The 14,865-nt window shown below is 41.7% G+C and overlaps 1 protein-coding gene across 1 annotated transcript; it reads left to right on the forward strand.

Annotated features, from left to right (window-relative positions):
• Positions 1–1,485: 1,485 nt before the first annotated feature.
• Positions 1,486–4,047, forward strand: LOC148875051 (uncharacterized). Its single transcript, XM_088963392.1, has 2 exons — positions 1,486–1,659; positions 3,406–4,047. The coding sequence occupies exons 1-2, from the start codon at positions 1,486–1,488 to the stop codon at positions 4,045–4,047; spliced, it is 816 nt and encodes a 271-aa protein (XP_088819518.1).
• The last annotated feature ends 10,818 nt before the right edge of the window (positions 4,048–14,865 follow it).

Consider the following 14,865-nt stretch of genomic DNA (forward strand, 5'->3'; position numbering starts at 1 on the left):
TGGCTAATCCAAGCATCAACAATTAGCGTCGTCTGTGGGAAACGTCGCTAAGACATTCCCATCTAACTTAAACTTTAAAACTCCTAAGCACTAATTACCATGGTACAGAGAAACAGGAACCCCCAGAACCTGGTCACCAATGAACAATTTCAGGCAGTCCTCGATCATCTGAATACCTCATGCAGTGCGTTGAGCAAGTCTACCCCCAGGAACCGCCTCGCTGGGTTGTTAGATCACCAGGGCCGATGTGAGCATGTTGAGCCCCCAGCACTCGGCCTAGCCGGCCCCAACGAGTTGAGCCCGCCGAATCCGGTAGCAGCCGACCTGCCAGCCCGACACTTGGAAATGTGAGACCTCCCAGCTGAAGAGAGGAAGAGCCAACGCTGTCCAAAGACAACCGCTATTCCTCGGAACAGCACCATCGACGCAAGAGGGAGAACTCCCAGGATGAAGGTGGGTACCTCGGCCGTCGTAGCGCCCACTCAAGGGCTGAGGGCTGGATGCCGTGCCTCTTCCGCACCTATCTCGGACCTCCGTGATGTCCTAAACGACCGCCGTGCCATATGGGAAGTGTGCATTCCTGCCTCGAAGCATTCCGAAGTCTGTGTTGACCCTAACCATTCCCGTGAAGATAGAGACGGGTGGTAATCTCCAGTCGACCCTCGGATTGCGAAGCTGTGAGCCGAGCTCGGGGCTGTCAAGGACAAACTTTTCATGTCCGAGAGAGCCAAGTCGGTTCCTCGGCCAATCAAAGCAATCTGACGGGAAGAATGGATGCCTTCAGCCTGGATATCATCTTTGAGCCACTTCCCCATCACTTCAAAGCTCCTACACTGGAGATGTACGATGGGAATTCAGACCCCGATGACCACCTGAACGTTTTAGAGTGCTCATGATACTTTATGGGTATTCCAACGCCTTGTCGTGCCGGACTTTCTAGGCCACCTTCTGGGGGGCCACTCGTCATTGGTTCTCCAGCCTCCCTCGGTCAATCAGCTTGTGGGAGCAATTTTCCAACCTATTCCTTGCTCACTTCATAAGCAACAGACGATGCCAGAAGAGCGTAGTTTCACTGGTGTCCATCAAATAGAAGCGGGGCAAGAGTCTACGGTCCTACATCAACCGCTTCAAGAAAAAAGAGCTCGACGTCTGAGACCTCGACCTTATGGTCTCCATGCACGCCACCATCAACGAGATCCTTTCTGGCTTGGCCCTCAAGTGTTTGGTTGCCAAGACCTCGCTGAAGACAAAGATCAAGTTTCTTAAGAAGGCCCAAAAGTACATTGCGACTAAAGAGGCTTCAGCTGGGGATAACTAGGAGAGGGAGGCCGAGCGCCACAGCAGAGCCCCCAAGAAGAAGAGGAAGAGTAGGGACCACCAACACCATAATAGCAACAACAACAAGGACAACAAGAAGCCACTGGCCTCGACCCTGACTTATACTCATTACACGCCACTCAACTCCACACTAGGACCCAGATCTTGATGCAGGTTGTGGAGAAGAAATTCATGAAGTGGCTAGAGAAGATGAAGAGGAACCCCAAGAGGGAAAACCCGAAGAAGTACTGCAAGTACCACCGCGGCACTGGCTATGACATAGAGGATTGCTATGATTTGAAGAATGAGATAGTCCCTCGTCCGCCGCGGGAACATCAAGCAGTACGTCGAGGGTGAGGTTGGTGCCTCGTCCTCCCTGTAGCAACACCAACAAAAAGCTAGAGTCATGACGTCATCACCGGGGGAACAACCTCGGGTGGAGCCTTGGCTTTGGCTTGCAAGGCCTACGCCAGGCAACTAAACATCCAAGGGCCTACCCCTAAGAAACCAAAGTAGCAAGAGACCCTCTCCTTACAGCCCCGCATGATGACGCTTTGGTGATCTCGGCTGTCATTGCAAACTTCATAGTCAAGAGGATTCTCGTCGATAGTGGCTCTTCGGCCGACACCCTCTTCTATGAAGCCTTCCAAAAGATGAAGATAGCGCCTGAGCGTCTCCAGCTAGCCGATGTCCCACTAGTTGACTTCTCCAGTAACGTGGTCAGACTGGAGAGAAAAATTATCCTACCTGCCACGGTAAGGACCAAGCCTCGGTAGGTGATGAGGATGAATGAGTTCTTGGTCGTGAAGATCATCTCGCCCTACATTGCAATCATGGGAAGGCCGACCATTCATGCACGTAGGGCAGCCATCTCCTCATACCACCTCGGCCTCAAGTTCTCCATCGAGCACGGCGTTGGAGTCATTCATGGGGACCAACAAGATACCCGCCAGTGCTATGTGGCAGCACTTAAGGGCAAGAACAAGGAAGCATCACCACTAGAGGGCCTCGACCTTAGGGAGGAACCAGCAAGCTGAGGCTAGCCATCCGTGGACCTCATCTCGGTTCCCCTCGACAAGGCTGAGCCCAAGAAAACAGTCCACGTTGGGTACAACCTTCCCCCAAAAAGCCTATCCGAATTGATAAGTTTCCTCAAAACCAATGACGATGACTTCGCTTGGTCCACCGCTAACATACCCGGAATTTACCCTTTGGTAATCACTTACATGCTAAGCGTGGATCTGAGCTCTAAGCCAGTTCGGTAGAAAAAGAGGAACTTTGCACCAGAGCGTTGGAACGCCATAGGAGAGAAAGTTGGCAAACTACTTGACGCCGGGTTCATCCGAGATGTATAGTACCCTAACTAGTTGTCAAGCATGGCTTTGGTAAAGAAAGCTAATGGGAAGTGGTGGATCTATATTGTTTCACAGACCTTAACCAAGCCTACCCTAAGGACAGTTTTCCTTTGTCGACGATAGACCACCTTGTTGATGCCACTGCAGGGTACGAACTACTTAATTTTATGGGTGCCTTCTCTGGGTACAATCAGATAAAGATGCACCCTGAGGATGAGGAGAAGACTTCATTCATCATCGAGCATGGCACTTACTACTACCAAGTGATGCCTTTCGGCTTCAAGAATGCAGGGGCCACTTACTAATGCCTCGTCAACAAGGTGTTTAAAAATTAGATGGGGAGGAATGTCGATGCTTACGTAGACAATATGGTGGTGAAGAGCCTAAAAGACGAGATGCACCTTGGACCTGGCCGAGACCTTTGACACCTTGCAGAAGTTCAACATAAAGCTTAATCCTAGAAAGTGTGCCTTCCGTCACCTCAAGCAAATTCTTAGGCTTTGTCATTACTCAAAGTGGCATTGATGCCAACCCTAACAAGATACAGGCCATATTGGACATGACACCCCCTCAGATGGTGAAGGAGACTCAAAGACTCACTAGTCGAATAGCTGCCCTCAACCGCTTCATGTCAAAGTCGGTCGACCATTGTCTGCCCTTCTTTCGCGCCATCAAGAACCTGAAAGACTTCTAGTGGACGGAGGAGTGTCATTGTGCTTTTGACGAACTCAAGGAATACCTCTCCTTGCCTCCCCTCCTCGCTCAGCCAGCTCCAGGAGAAACCCTATATCTATACCTAACGGCCGGGGATGAGGCAGTCAACTCAGTTCTGGTAAAAAAAGACAGAACACAGAAGTCGATATACTACATCAACAAGGTCCTCTGCGACACCGAAACCAAGTACGCTAAGGTGGAGAAATTGGCCTTCGCCCTTGTGGTCTTGGCTAGAAAGCTTAGGCCATATTTTCAAGCTCACACTATAGCGGTCCTAATGAACCAACCCCTTAGGGATGTCCTCACTAAACCCGAGACCTCAGGGCGCTTGACCAAGTGGGCCATCGGGCTCTCTGAATTTGACATACAGTACCAGCCAAGGCATGCCATCAAAGCACAAGCCCTAGCAAACTTCATAGCAGAATGCATCTTTAGCCAAGCCCTCCACCGAGCTCTCGAAGATGCTGAAGGGAATTGCCCAACTGAGGAGGCCCAACCTAAATGGAAACTCTTTGTTGATGGTTTGTCTAACGCCAAAGAAAGTGGAGCAAGCCTTATCCTCCTCACCCTAGATAACGCAGTCATCGAGTATGCACTAAGGTTTGACTTCCCGACATCCAACGATGAAGCTGAGTATGAGGCCCTCAGCATTGGATTGTAGCTTGCCAAGGACCTCCACTCCCTACACATCGAAGCCTTTAGCAACTCATAACTACTGGTGAACCGAGTCAACGACGAGTACGAGGCTAGAGAACAAAGCATGTCCAACTACCTTGCCAAAGTTCATGAGCTAGCTCGTCACTTCCAGCGCTACTCCCTACAACAAGTCATGTGAGCCGAGAACATAAGAGTTTATGCTTTTTCCAAGCTAGCAAGCACTTCAGGCGCAACCCTCGACTGCACGATTCGTGTGGAGAAGCTACCTCGACCCTTTATAGAAGAGGCCCAAGTCCTCCTGGTAGAGGCCAAACCATCATCGATGGACCCCATCATCAACTTCCTTTTAATTGAGCAGTTGCCTGATGAAAGGAATGAAGCTAGGCAACTTCGATTTCAAGTAGCCCACTACACCTTGCTGGAAGGAAAATTGTATAGAAGATCATTCACCTTGCCTTACTTCTGATGCCTCCACTAGGAGGAGGGTGAGTATGTGCTCCAAGAGATACACGAAGGCATCTACGGCAACCACCATGGTGGAAGAGCTCTAGCCTAAAAAACACTAAGGTAGGGGTACTTTTGGCTGACCCTTCACAAGGACGCAACCGAATTGGTACAGAGTTGTGACCAATGCCAGAGACATGCCAACTTATGCCATCGGTTGGCCACAACCCTCTAAGCTCTTAGCAGCCCCGACCCTTAGGCAAGTGGGGAATGGACCTCCTCGCCTCCTTTCATCAAGCAACGGGGGTAAGAAATACCTCTTCGTCGTCGTGGACTACTTTACTAAGTGGGTAGAAGCCGAACCCCTAGCTACCATCACAGCTCGGGCAATTCAGAGTTTATTTTCAAAGAATATTATTTGTCGCTTTGGCCTCTCCCACATGCTCGTCACCAACAATAGGAAGTAATTTGACGATGCCAAGTTTTAGGAGTTGTGCGCCTCCTTCGGCATCAAGCAATAGTACACCTCGGTACACCTCGGGAGGGGCAGAGACCCCTCACTAAAAAAAAAAAAGAGCAAAAGAGAGAAAGAGAGAATACACTGCACAAAAAATGCTTGTATTTTTCATTTATTCACCCTAAAGCACTTAGAAAAAATTTGTGGCCTCGGTGGCCGAGCACATGTACATCAAAAAGCAAAAAGAAACAAAAAGACAAGCAGGAAGAAGAACCTCGCCAAGCTTCGCCACCAGTCGGGGGGAGGGCAGAGTCCTCGGCACCTTCAAGAACCCCATCAATGACCATGACAGACCATTCGGGGGAGTCTAGAATCACCTTCAACCCCTTGACGTCAAAGTTAGGCATCATCTGTAGGATGACCTTCTTTGTGTCCTTGATGACATTCAGGTACGTCGCAGACGCATAGTCCATGAGGGCCTTCTGGTACCTGAAAGACTGTTTGAAGGCCTCCATCACCTCAGCCACCCACTTCTTAGCCTTGGCTGCCCACTCCTTGGCATGCGTTGCCCGCCGCTGAGCCTCCACAACAATGTTGTTGACGCTAACCCGGTCCTCCTCGGACTTCCTCAATGCCTCTTGCACCTGGTCGAGGCAAGCCTTCACGGTCTTTAGGTCATCCTCCAGAGTCTTCTAGAGTTCCTGCTTGTCCTTGTGAGCTGCCCTGAACTTGTCCCGCTTACTCTTGCCAGTGGAAACTGCCACCTAGAGCTTCTTGTTGATCTTCTCCAATCGGTCCAATCACTCTAGGGTGAGGCCCGTCTAGTCTCCCAGGTTGACGAAGTGGAAACAGACCTGCATCAAGCACCACCGGTAAGAACTACAACAAAGAAAGGAAAAATGAGAAGTACAAAGGAAAAGATGAAGACTAAAAGCTTACCTCAGCCAAGTGATAGAGCCCCTTGTCGCGAATGATCTGGGGGTCACTTTGCATCATCTCGAAGTGATCCCTTGGAAGGATCTATTTAACTCAGTAGGGCTTTTCCCACCCCCTCCTCAGTGATGGAATCCCCCTCGTGGATCTACCACTGGGGTGAAAGATTCTAACAAGCTGCCCGACCCCCTCGATGGGAGGTTTCTTTATTACGGTGACCCCAGCAGGACAATCACTATGGGCCACCTTCTTCGGCAGTTGCTCTCTTTGGGCCTCTTCTTATACGCCTCAGCCACCTTGGTAGGCCTCTTGTTCACCCCGGCCGGCTTCTTGCCTTCCTTTGTTGGTTCTGTGGATTAGCCCCCTTGGTGGGGAAAGACACCCACTCATCCCTTGTGGGCATCCTCTTGGCAAGCCCTTTTAGCGTCTGTCCTCCTGGCTTTTTGTTGGCTTGGGCCTTCTGCATGGCTCGGGCACTCTCTAGTAGCAACTTCCAAGCATCCATCGGCACCTATACAAACAAAAGAAGACAAGTCAGTATCATAAGACGAGGATGAAAGGAACGTGCTGAAAGACTACGGGACCTTTCCTACCAAGGGTGGTGAGCCTCGCGAACACTAGAGGGAGTTCCCCCTCCACCAAGGGTTGGGCTCGAACTCTCCCCAGCATGAGTAGATGAGCTAGATCAATGGTCTCCTCATCTCAAAGTGTGGGGGGACACTTCTCAACCATCATGCAGGCCTCTCCCCACCTTGACTTAAATGAGCAACCCTCGGGGTAGGACACAAAGAAGAACTTGCCCGTCCAATTGTGGATAGACGTAGGGTTGTCGACGGGTTTACCCCTCCGAGGCTGAAAGTAGTGCATACCAGCCTTGGAGTAATGATTCCTCGGCACAAACATGGCCCGAAACATCTTCGGTGTCAGCTCCACTTCTTGAAGCCGAGCCACCACCAACATGGCGACTATGGGTCGGAGAGCGTTTGGGACTAGCTGGTTGAGGGTGATCCCGTACCACCTCAACAACTCATAAATTAAAGGGTGAAGGGGGAATATAAGGCCAAATTGGAGAAAATGCAAATAAATACAGATCTCCCCCTCTTCGGGAGTCCACGACTGGCCACCTACATCGGGCACCCTAAGAGAATAGGACCGAGGTATGTAGTATCGCCGAGCCAAGGACCTCACCTGGTCCACATCCAGAGAACTATCAAACTCTGAACGTGGTAGGTTAGTCATGGCCACCCCTCGAGCAACGCTTTCGGCTACCGTCCTTGGGATAGGCTCCACGGTCCGCTCCCCCTTGGCTTGGGGGGACCCCTCTGGCTCCCTTGGCATCACAGGTGCAACGCTTTCACAGGGAGGGTCATCGCCTCAGTGGCTGCCCTCGTCACCCCTGGAGGCTACCCTCTCCCTCAACACCATCACCTCTCGCTAAGGGGAGACGATAGCTAGCAGACCTAAGGGAGAGAAGGGGTAGGAGTCTGAGGAGAGCTCCCTTCCAAGCCAGTCTAAAGTTCATAGCATTCGCAGCCAGAGTCAAAGTGAGACATGGTTCGAAGTGTTACCTAAAGATGAAAAAGAAAAAGAGGAAGTTGAGGTGTGTTGAAGAGTTGATGGTCTAGGAGCAGTGTTCACTCAATAGAAAAGGGTGCCTAGAGACAAATGTCGAAGAAAAATCGTGGCTAAGACCCCTATTTATAGAAGAATGGACGGCTTAGGTCCTACCGGATCCAACGGTCGCGAACCCTTTGCCTTCACTAACCATCCGCAGCGTGACACTCGGTGCTTAACCTCGGGGAGATGAAATGACGCCGAGCGAACCGATGGGCCCATTCTCCACAACCCACCGGTTTGGGTGCACAGGCTTGGTGGATGCGTGGACCAATTCGCCCTGAGCGCTTGTCCCCCCTACAGAAGACTCTCCCCGCACTAAACTCATATTAGGAATGACCCTGGCATGTTAGCTTTCGAATCTCGTATCGCGCACGGCCCCAGACCATTGCCGCATTAATACAAGGCACAGGCTTGGATTCTCCAGGCCCCCTCCACCTTAGGCTCCCTAGCCGGGGCCGAGGCATCCGCAGTTTCAACCATCTTCCACTAACTAAAATCAAGCCGAAGAAAAAGTGAGACGAATGTGACGCCACTACAGGGTACATTCCATTGAATGAACCCGATGGCAACTACCAACATCGACACTCCCTTGGGCCAAAGCTGGAGCCCCTTTCTGACCCCCACCTCGGCCTCGAGAGTGGGAGACAAGTGATGTAAGAACATTTGGATGGCCTATACAGGGCTGACGCGTGTCAACTAAAGGGTGCCAGCATAAGCTTGCCATGAGGATGCTCGAGGTTACCCGAGGTGGACCTGGTGGACCCAATCGCCGGAAACCGCATGGCTCTGGCAGAACATCTCACCAGGCCCACGTACGGCTTGCATTTGGACCATCCAAGCCCAACTAACCCCTAACAACTCCGACTATAAATACAAGGCACCCCTCACAAGGTAAGGGATTTGAAACCTTTGTGATCTCTAGTGCTCTCTCCTCTAAGGACTTAGTGCTATCTGAAACCTCATATGGACCCATCGGCTCCAGATTCACTACCTTGTGCATATACTAACTTGATCGTCGGAGTCTTTGCCTCGGGTTCCCACCCGAGGCCTCTAACACTTTCTCCCTTGCAAATTCACTACCGCGGGAGCCGTATCTCATCTCTCTTCGGACGCCCTTCTCAGTACTAGCCCTCGGCCTCTACAGTATCCGAAAGAGCAATCCGCATCAGCCTGGTTTACCTCCCGGAAACCCTCAAAACCTTTGGCCCTCCTTCAAAGTTTGGGAATAAATTTACTTTGTTGCCCTCAACTGAGCATCAACGAGCACCAACTAGGCATTGCCACAAAAAAATATGTACTCGTGGAGGTAAATGTCTTATAGTCCAAAATTACTTGCAAGAAATATTTCCAAATGCCAAACTTGATGATGGGGAATGTGCATACTGATCTGATAAGAACCGATAATTAAGCTGCTGATGAAGTAGTAAATTTACCATTGGTGGTAAGAGTCCAAATTAGTTCATCCCGAGAGTTAAGTGGTAAGGGCATATTTGTGATGATGTTCACATCTTTATCTGCAACAAATCCCCGTAGTCGTGAAGTAATTCAAGAGCTGGTGGACGGGTTGATGAAATAAGAGACTTTCCTCGTATAACCCGAAGGTGGTGCATCACATACTTGACCAAGTCATAGTTTGACGCGCCTTAAATTTAATAGTACAAAAATTGTCGGAATTACGAATATATTTGGAAGATAATACTTTCTCACCCAAAGTTTTGTTGAGGGTCTGTCAAGAATCTCCAGCACAATTTAAATAATAGAGCCCAATTTAACAGATGAAAATCTTTGAACCCAAGATCGCCAAGAAATTTAGGGCCCGTGTTTGTTTTGGAAGATTTTTTAATGGTTTTGATAGTCAAAAAATATATTGAGTTGTGTGAAAATTTGAACAGTCTGAAGTATATTTGGCAAATGCATGTCTTTTCGTGCATCTTTCTGTGTATTATCATATAAAAAAATATAAAAAAATATAAAATTTCATTTGGAATTTCCCGAAATTGGGCTTTTGACGACTAAATATTCCACGAACCATACAGAAATATACTGAAAATTGATCTGCTCAACTTATAAACAGCCGAACCATGCGGAAAGACACGCTAAACAGGCCCTTAATTAATAGCACAAATAGAAATCCACTTCTTTAAATAAACATGATGAGTGTCGTCATTAAGCCCAATTACCTTGCCCAATTACATCGGGAGCGTTGATGCCAAAACTACCCTTCCAACTCCATTATGAGATCTAATTCTTTCCGTAGAAGACGTTCTTCCTCCATCATAGCTGTAGTCCAGTTTGAAGTCTGAATAGTAGGTTGCAGAAGGTCTTTCTTTCAGTTTAGCATTTGGAATTTTTTTCTGTTCAACCAATGTTTCTCTCATATCACGAACTCTGATTTCCTTGGTTTGGCATTTGGCATTTGTTTCACAATTGGAATTTGGCACTTGGTAGACCTACCGGCGGCAACCAGAGGTGTTGTACTGGACTAGATTGTGAAAGAACGGGTACTGTGTTCGCTTGAGCCGTTGAGCGAACATTGTAGTTCTGAACGTGTTGGGAAGATGATACATATGGATCGTATCCAACCCATTTTCTAATTAACCCGTTCAAAACCCAACTGGTCATGTCCTGTTTGGAATTAAAGTGGCCAGATTTGGATCCATATTTCACCCTAACCCGAACGAAACCTGGCTACATTAATTTAAATTTTACTCATTTGTATTAATTTAATAATCCAATTATTAATTATTAGCAAACTATTAATTATTGATTATCAGTAAATTATTTCTAAATTCACGGTAAAATTTTTTGGTAAAATAATTTCAAATTATTGATTACTATTGTAAAATATTAATTAAATTATTGAAAAATAATAGATAATTATTTTTAAAATACAATTGTCATAATTTGAGTAAACTATTGATTTTTTTGTTAACATATATAGTAAAAATCACAAAATTTAATTTGCAAAGATTAACAGTAAATTATCAGAAAATCATTATTTATTAAAAATTAGAATTCAACAGTAATTAACATTTTTTGGGTAATCTTATTTTACTATTAATAAATTATTAATTTCAGTAATTTATTGTATATTTATTTACTAAAATTTATTGATTTAAATCTAATTAATTTATTGATTTTAATTATTGATTTTCCACAATTTAATTACTATAACTTTTTAATTTTAGTTATTTGTTTTAACATTTTCAGTATTTAGTTATTGATATATTTTTGTATTTTAATATTTCTAACTTCAGTTACTAAAAATTATAAATTCCAATAATTTTAAGATCAGTAATTAATATTTTTTAATTATATATTTCAGTGATCTTCTAGTTATTTATTTTAATATATTTTCAATAATTAGTTATTACCATTATTTTCAGTAACTAATAGTTTTGATTGTTTATTAATGCTTTTTACTTATTTGCTTCAATATATTTGATCATTAGTTTTTTTTAATTAATTCATATTAAAATAATTAAAAATTTACTCAAAAAGTATTAAAATTTATGGAAATACGAAACTTGTTAAAAATACTTAAAATTATTGAAAACTTACTGAAAATTCAACAAAAAAAATCGATTTTTGCTAAAATTTATGTTCCACTAAAAAAATAATTGAAAATAGTGGAAAACTAAGAAAAAATATTTACAAATAATTGAAGACTAAATATTATTTCAGTAAATAAAAAATATTGAAGAAAAATATTTAAATTATTTTTGGTAATCTTAATTTACTATTAATAAAGTATTAATTTCAGTAATTTATTGTATTTCTATTTACTGGAATTTAATGATTTAATTTAATTTTATTCATTGTCTTCAATTTAATAAATTTATTGTATTTTAACTATTTGGTTTCCATAATTTAATTATTTTAGTTACTTGTTTTAATATTTTTAGAAATTAGTATTATTTTTATATTTTAAGATTTCTAGGTTTTTGTTACTAAAAATAATAAATTTTAGTAATTAATTAATATTTTTACTGATATTTTAGTTATTTGTTTTAATATTATTTTTTAGTAGCTATTTTTTTAATAATTAAAATTTTCAAATTAAGATAAATAAGAAATATTAACCAGAATTTATCGAATGACACAAAACCGAAAAATAGTTTGGGTTGGATTTGGTACCACTTGACCCAATTGATATTGTTATAGAGCCCCTACCATGATTTCTTTTAACAACACCTATGCATCACACATGCATGGTCCAAACTAGTATATTAAAGCGAGGATGGACTCATGGACATGCCAGATGGCCTGCCTTTGCTTCATTACCCCAACCCTACAATTATAGGGGAGATGCATTATTCCCTTACCTAAACCCCTCTCTCCCTCTCTCTACACCTCTATAACCTTTCCAACACACTAGGAAACTTCTGCAAATTGCATTCTATTCTTAGTGCACCTTTCTTATTTTTTCATCAACCTCCTAATGTATATATCTTTCCATTTTCTTCTTCCTTCTCTCAACATATCCCTCTTATTCTCTCTTCTCATTGGAATGGTCACATGTTAGATGACCCATTTTTAAAACAATGTTGCATACACATGACCCATTAAACATAATTATTGCCTTTAATCATGTAAGGTTATATATACATGTAAAATTACATAACTAAGATGAACTACCCTAAATTAATATGAACTTTAAGTTAATTTATCTTAGATTAACTTAAGCTTCCCTAAATATAGCTAATTTAATTTACATAATTAAACATAATTATCCTAATTAAGTTTCATAACTACCCTAAATTAACATGAACTTAAGTTAATTTATCTTAGATTAACTTAAAATTCCCTAAATAGAGCTAATTTAATTAAAATAATTAAACATAATTATCTTAATTAAGTTTCATTAACCTAATAACTTAATTCAAGTTTAATCTTTTCTTGATGGGAAATTGTCTAAAACTCACCATGTCACTAATTTGACGTTAAACAGACTAACGAGTGTTAATATATTACCATTTTAATATTTAGACATAAAAAAAGAAAAAGTTCAAAAAATATTTTCAAATATAAATACATAAAAACATAGAAATTGCAAAAAATATAAAAATTATAGAACAAAATAAAAAAAAATATTTTGAAATTATAGAAACTATAGAAATTGAAAAACAAAATCAGAAAATAAAAAATATAGAAAAAACACCAAAAATTATAAAAAAAAACACAGAAATTACAAATAAATAACAAAAAATACAGGAAAATTTATAGATTGTAGAAAATAGAAAATGTAAAAAAACAGATATTATAAAAACATTGGAAACTATAACAAAACACTAAAAATGCAAAAAAAAAAAAAACAAGAAAATTGAAAACTGAAAAAGGCCATTTTTCTTCTAACGCGCCATTCAAGGGTAATTTGGTCATGAAATTTGTTATTTATACTAATATAGACACCTCTGTTAAGAAGCATTAACGGTGCACTAATGGAAGGTGAGCTTTGGAAAATAAAAACTTATTGACATGGTGAGTTTTAGACATTTTGAAAAGTTGTGGTGAGTTTAAAGAAAATGTTGAAAACTCATTGTGAGTTTTAGACAATTTCCCTTTCTTGATACTATCTTGTAAAGTTACCTAATTAAATTATGGCACTAATTTATTTTAATTAAGAAATTAACTAAAATTAGCTAATTAATAAATAATTTATTTGATTATTAGATAATTAAAGTATTACCTAGTTAAATTGAGTAACATAGCTATCCTAATCAGTTCATTTAATTAAGTTAAATGAACTTAAATTAACATAACTAATCAACTTTAAATTAAGTTACCATAATTAACCTTCACAACCTAATTAATGAAGTTAACCTTAACCCAATGTTTTAAAAGTCAAATTGAAAATGAAACCATTCTTGCCTCAGGGTTCTAGGTTGGCGGTTAAATTATCGGGTTTGAATGGATCCACTCATGATATTCATCAATGTTTTAAAAACTGACCCAGAATTGGAACCGCTTTGGTCATCGATTTTGGAGTCAATGTTTCGACCATCCAGTTTCAATGGATAACCCATTCCAATTTAAAAAAATAATAATAATTAAAATAAAAACAGCCAAAAACTATTGCCTAGGCCAAATGGGTCACTGGCTTGAGTGCCTTGGTCATTGACCAAGTCAATGTTTTTTGGTGTGTTAAGGGGGAAATGGAAAGCCTATACAACTTTCAGGCCGAATGGTTAGATCGTTCAGGTCAACAACTGTTTGAAAACCATGATATTCATCATAAATATAACAAAATATTTAACTCAGTTTGTGAACAGTTGTCCATTTCAAACAGTTAAATGATTATACAATCTAGATCAAAAGTCCATTGACCAAAATCAACTATATTTTACACAAAATTAATTCAACTATATTCATCATAAATATAACAAAATATTTAACTCAGTTTGTGATCGGTTCTCCATTTCAAGCAGTTAATGATTATACAATCTAGATCAAAAGTTCAATGATTAAACAAAAAATTTTACCAATTTCCCATTGAAAGAGCCAAGTTCAATGAACTTTGGTAGGGGAGGAGCCAAAACTTTTTATACTGGGGCCAAGACCTAATTAAATGGATGGAGACGAGAATAAACATGGATGGGACTTTAGGAGGAATAATCATTGGGTGGGAGTGGAGGGAGAGGGGAAATTTACATGGAGAGGGGTAGTATAAGTGGAGATTAGGGTTCCCCCAAGTCACCCTTGCTCTTCCTTTGATCTTTGGGGTTGCTTTACTCCTTGCTTATGTTAGAACCTTTTTCCTTCTTTATCCCAAAAAAAAAAGGTGAATTTGACTTAATTTGACCTAATTAGGAATGCCATAAGACTCCTAAACCTTAAATGGATGTTGCCATATAACTTAATTTACATGTATTGGAAACAAAGGTAAACCAATATGGCACCTGTAAATCATAAATGAGTAGATGAGATCATCCTAGTGGCCTAAAGGAGCTCCAGTCCAACAGTCTCGCACAGAATATGTGATTGCTTTATCGATATTTTCTTTTCTTCATCCTTTTCCTCTTCTACTTTAATCCTTTTCCAAATCATTTTCCTAATCACAGTTCTCATGCTTTGTAACCATCCTTATTTGGTTATCCGTTGAAGGACTTCTACACTAGGCTTTTAATTTTGGAAGAAGAGGACACACACACAAAAAACAAAAAAACACCAAGAGCCAAAATTTAATCATCATACAGCCATTTAAGGGGTACAACATGAATCGTTTATTTTGTGGTCAGTTTTAAAAACAATTCAAAACCATTTAATTTGCAAACAGAATGTTTCTTAAAACAAAAACACAAGAACATGTTATTGATTGTTTTTGTTTTCAAAACTGAAACCTAAAACATATTCTTGAGTCTAGTTTCAAAA

The sequence above is a fragment of the Nelumbo lutea genome, chromosome 1, assembly GCF_056320005.1.
Source record: "Nelumbo lutea isolate HS-2025 chromosome 1, American lotus-T2T, whole genome shotgun sequence".
NCBI classification, from domain to species: Eukaryota; Viridiplantae; Streptophyta; class Magnoliopsida; order Proteales; family Nelumbonaceae; genus Nelumbo; species Nelumbo lutea.

What these genes read in the sequence shown, in the direction of transcription:
- LOC148875051 (XM_088963392.1), top strand. Translation starts at nt 1,486, where the DNA reads ATGCAGGTTGTGGAGAAGAAATTCATGAAGTGGCTAGAGAAGATGAAG. An exon ending in CGCCGCGGGAACATCAAGCA is followed by an intron (nt 1,660 to 3,405) that starts GTACGTCGAGGG and finishes GACGAACTCAAG; the next exon opens with GAATACCTCTCCTTGCCTCC.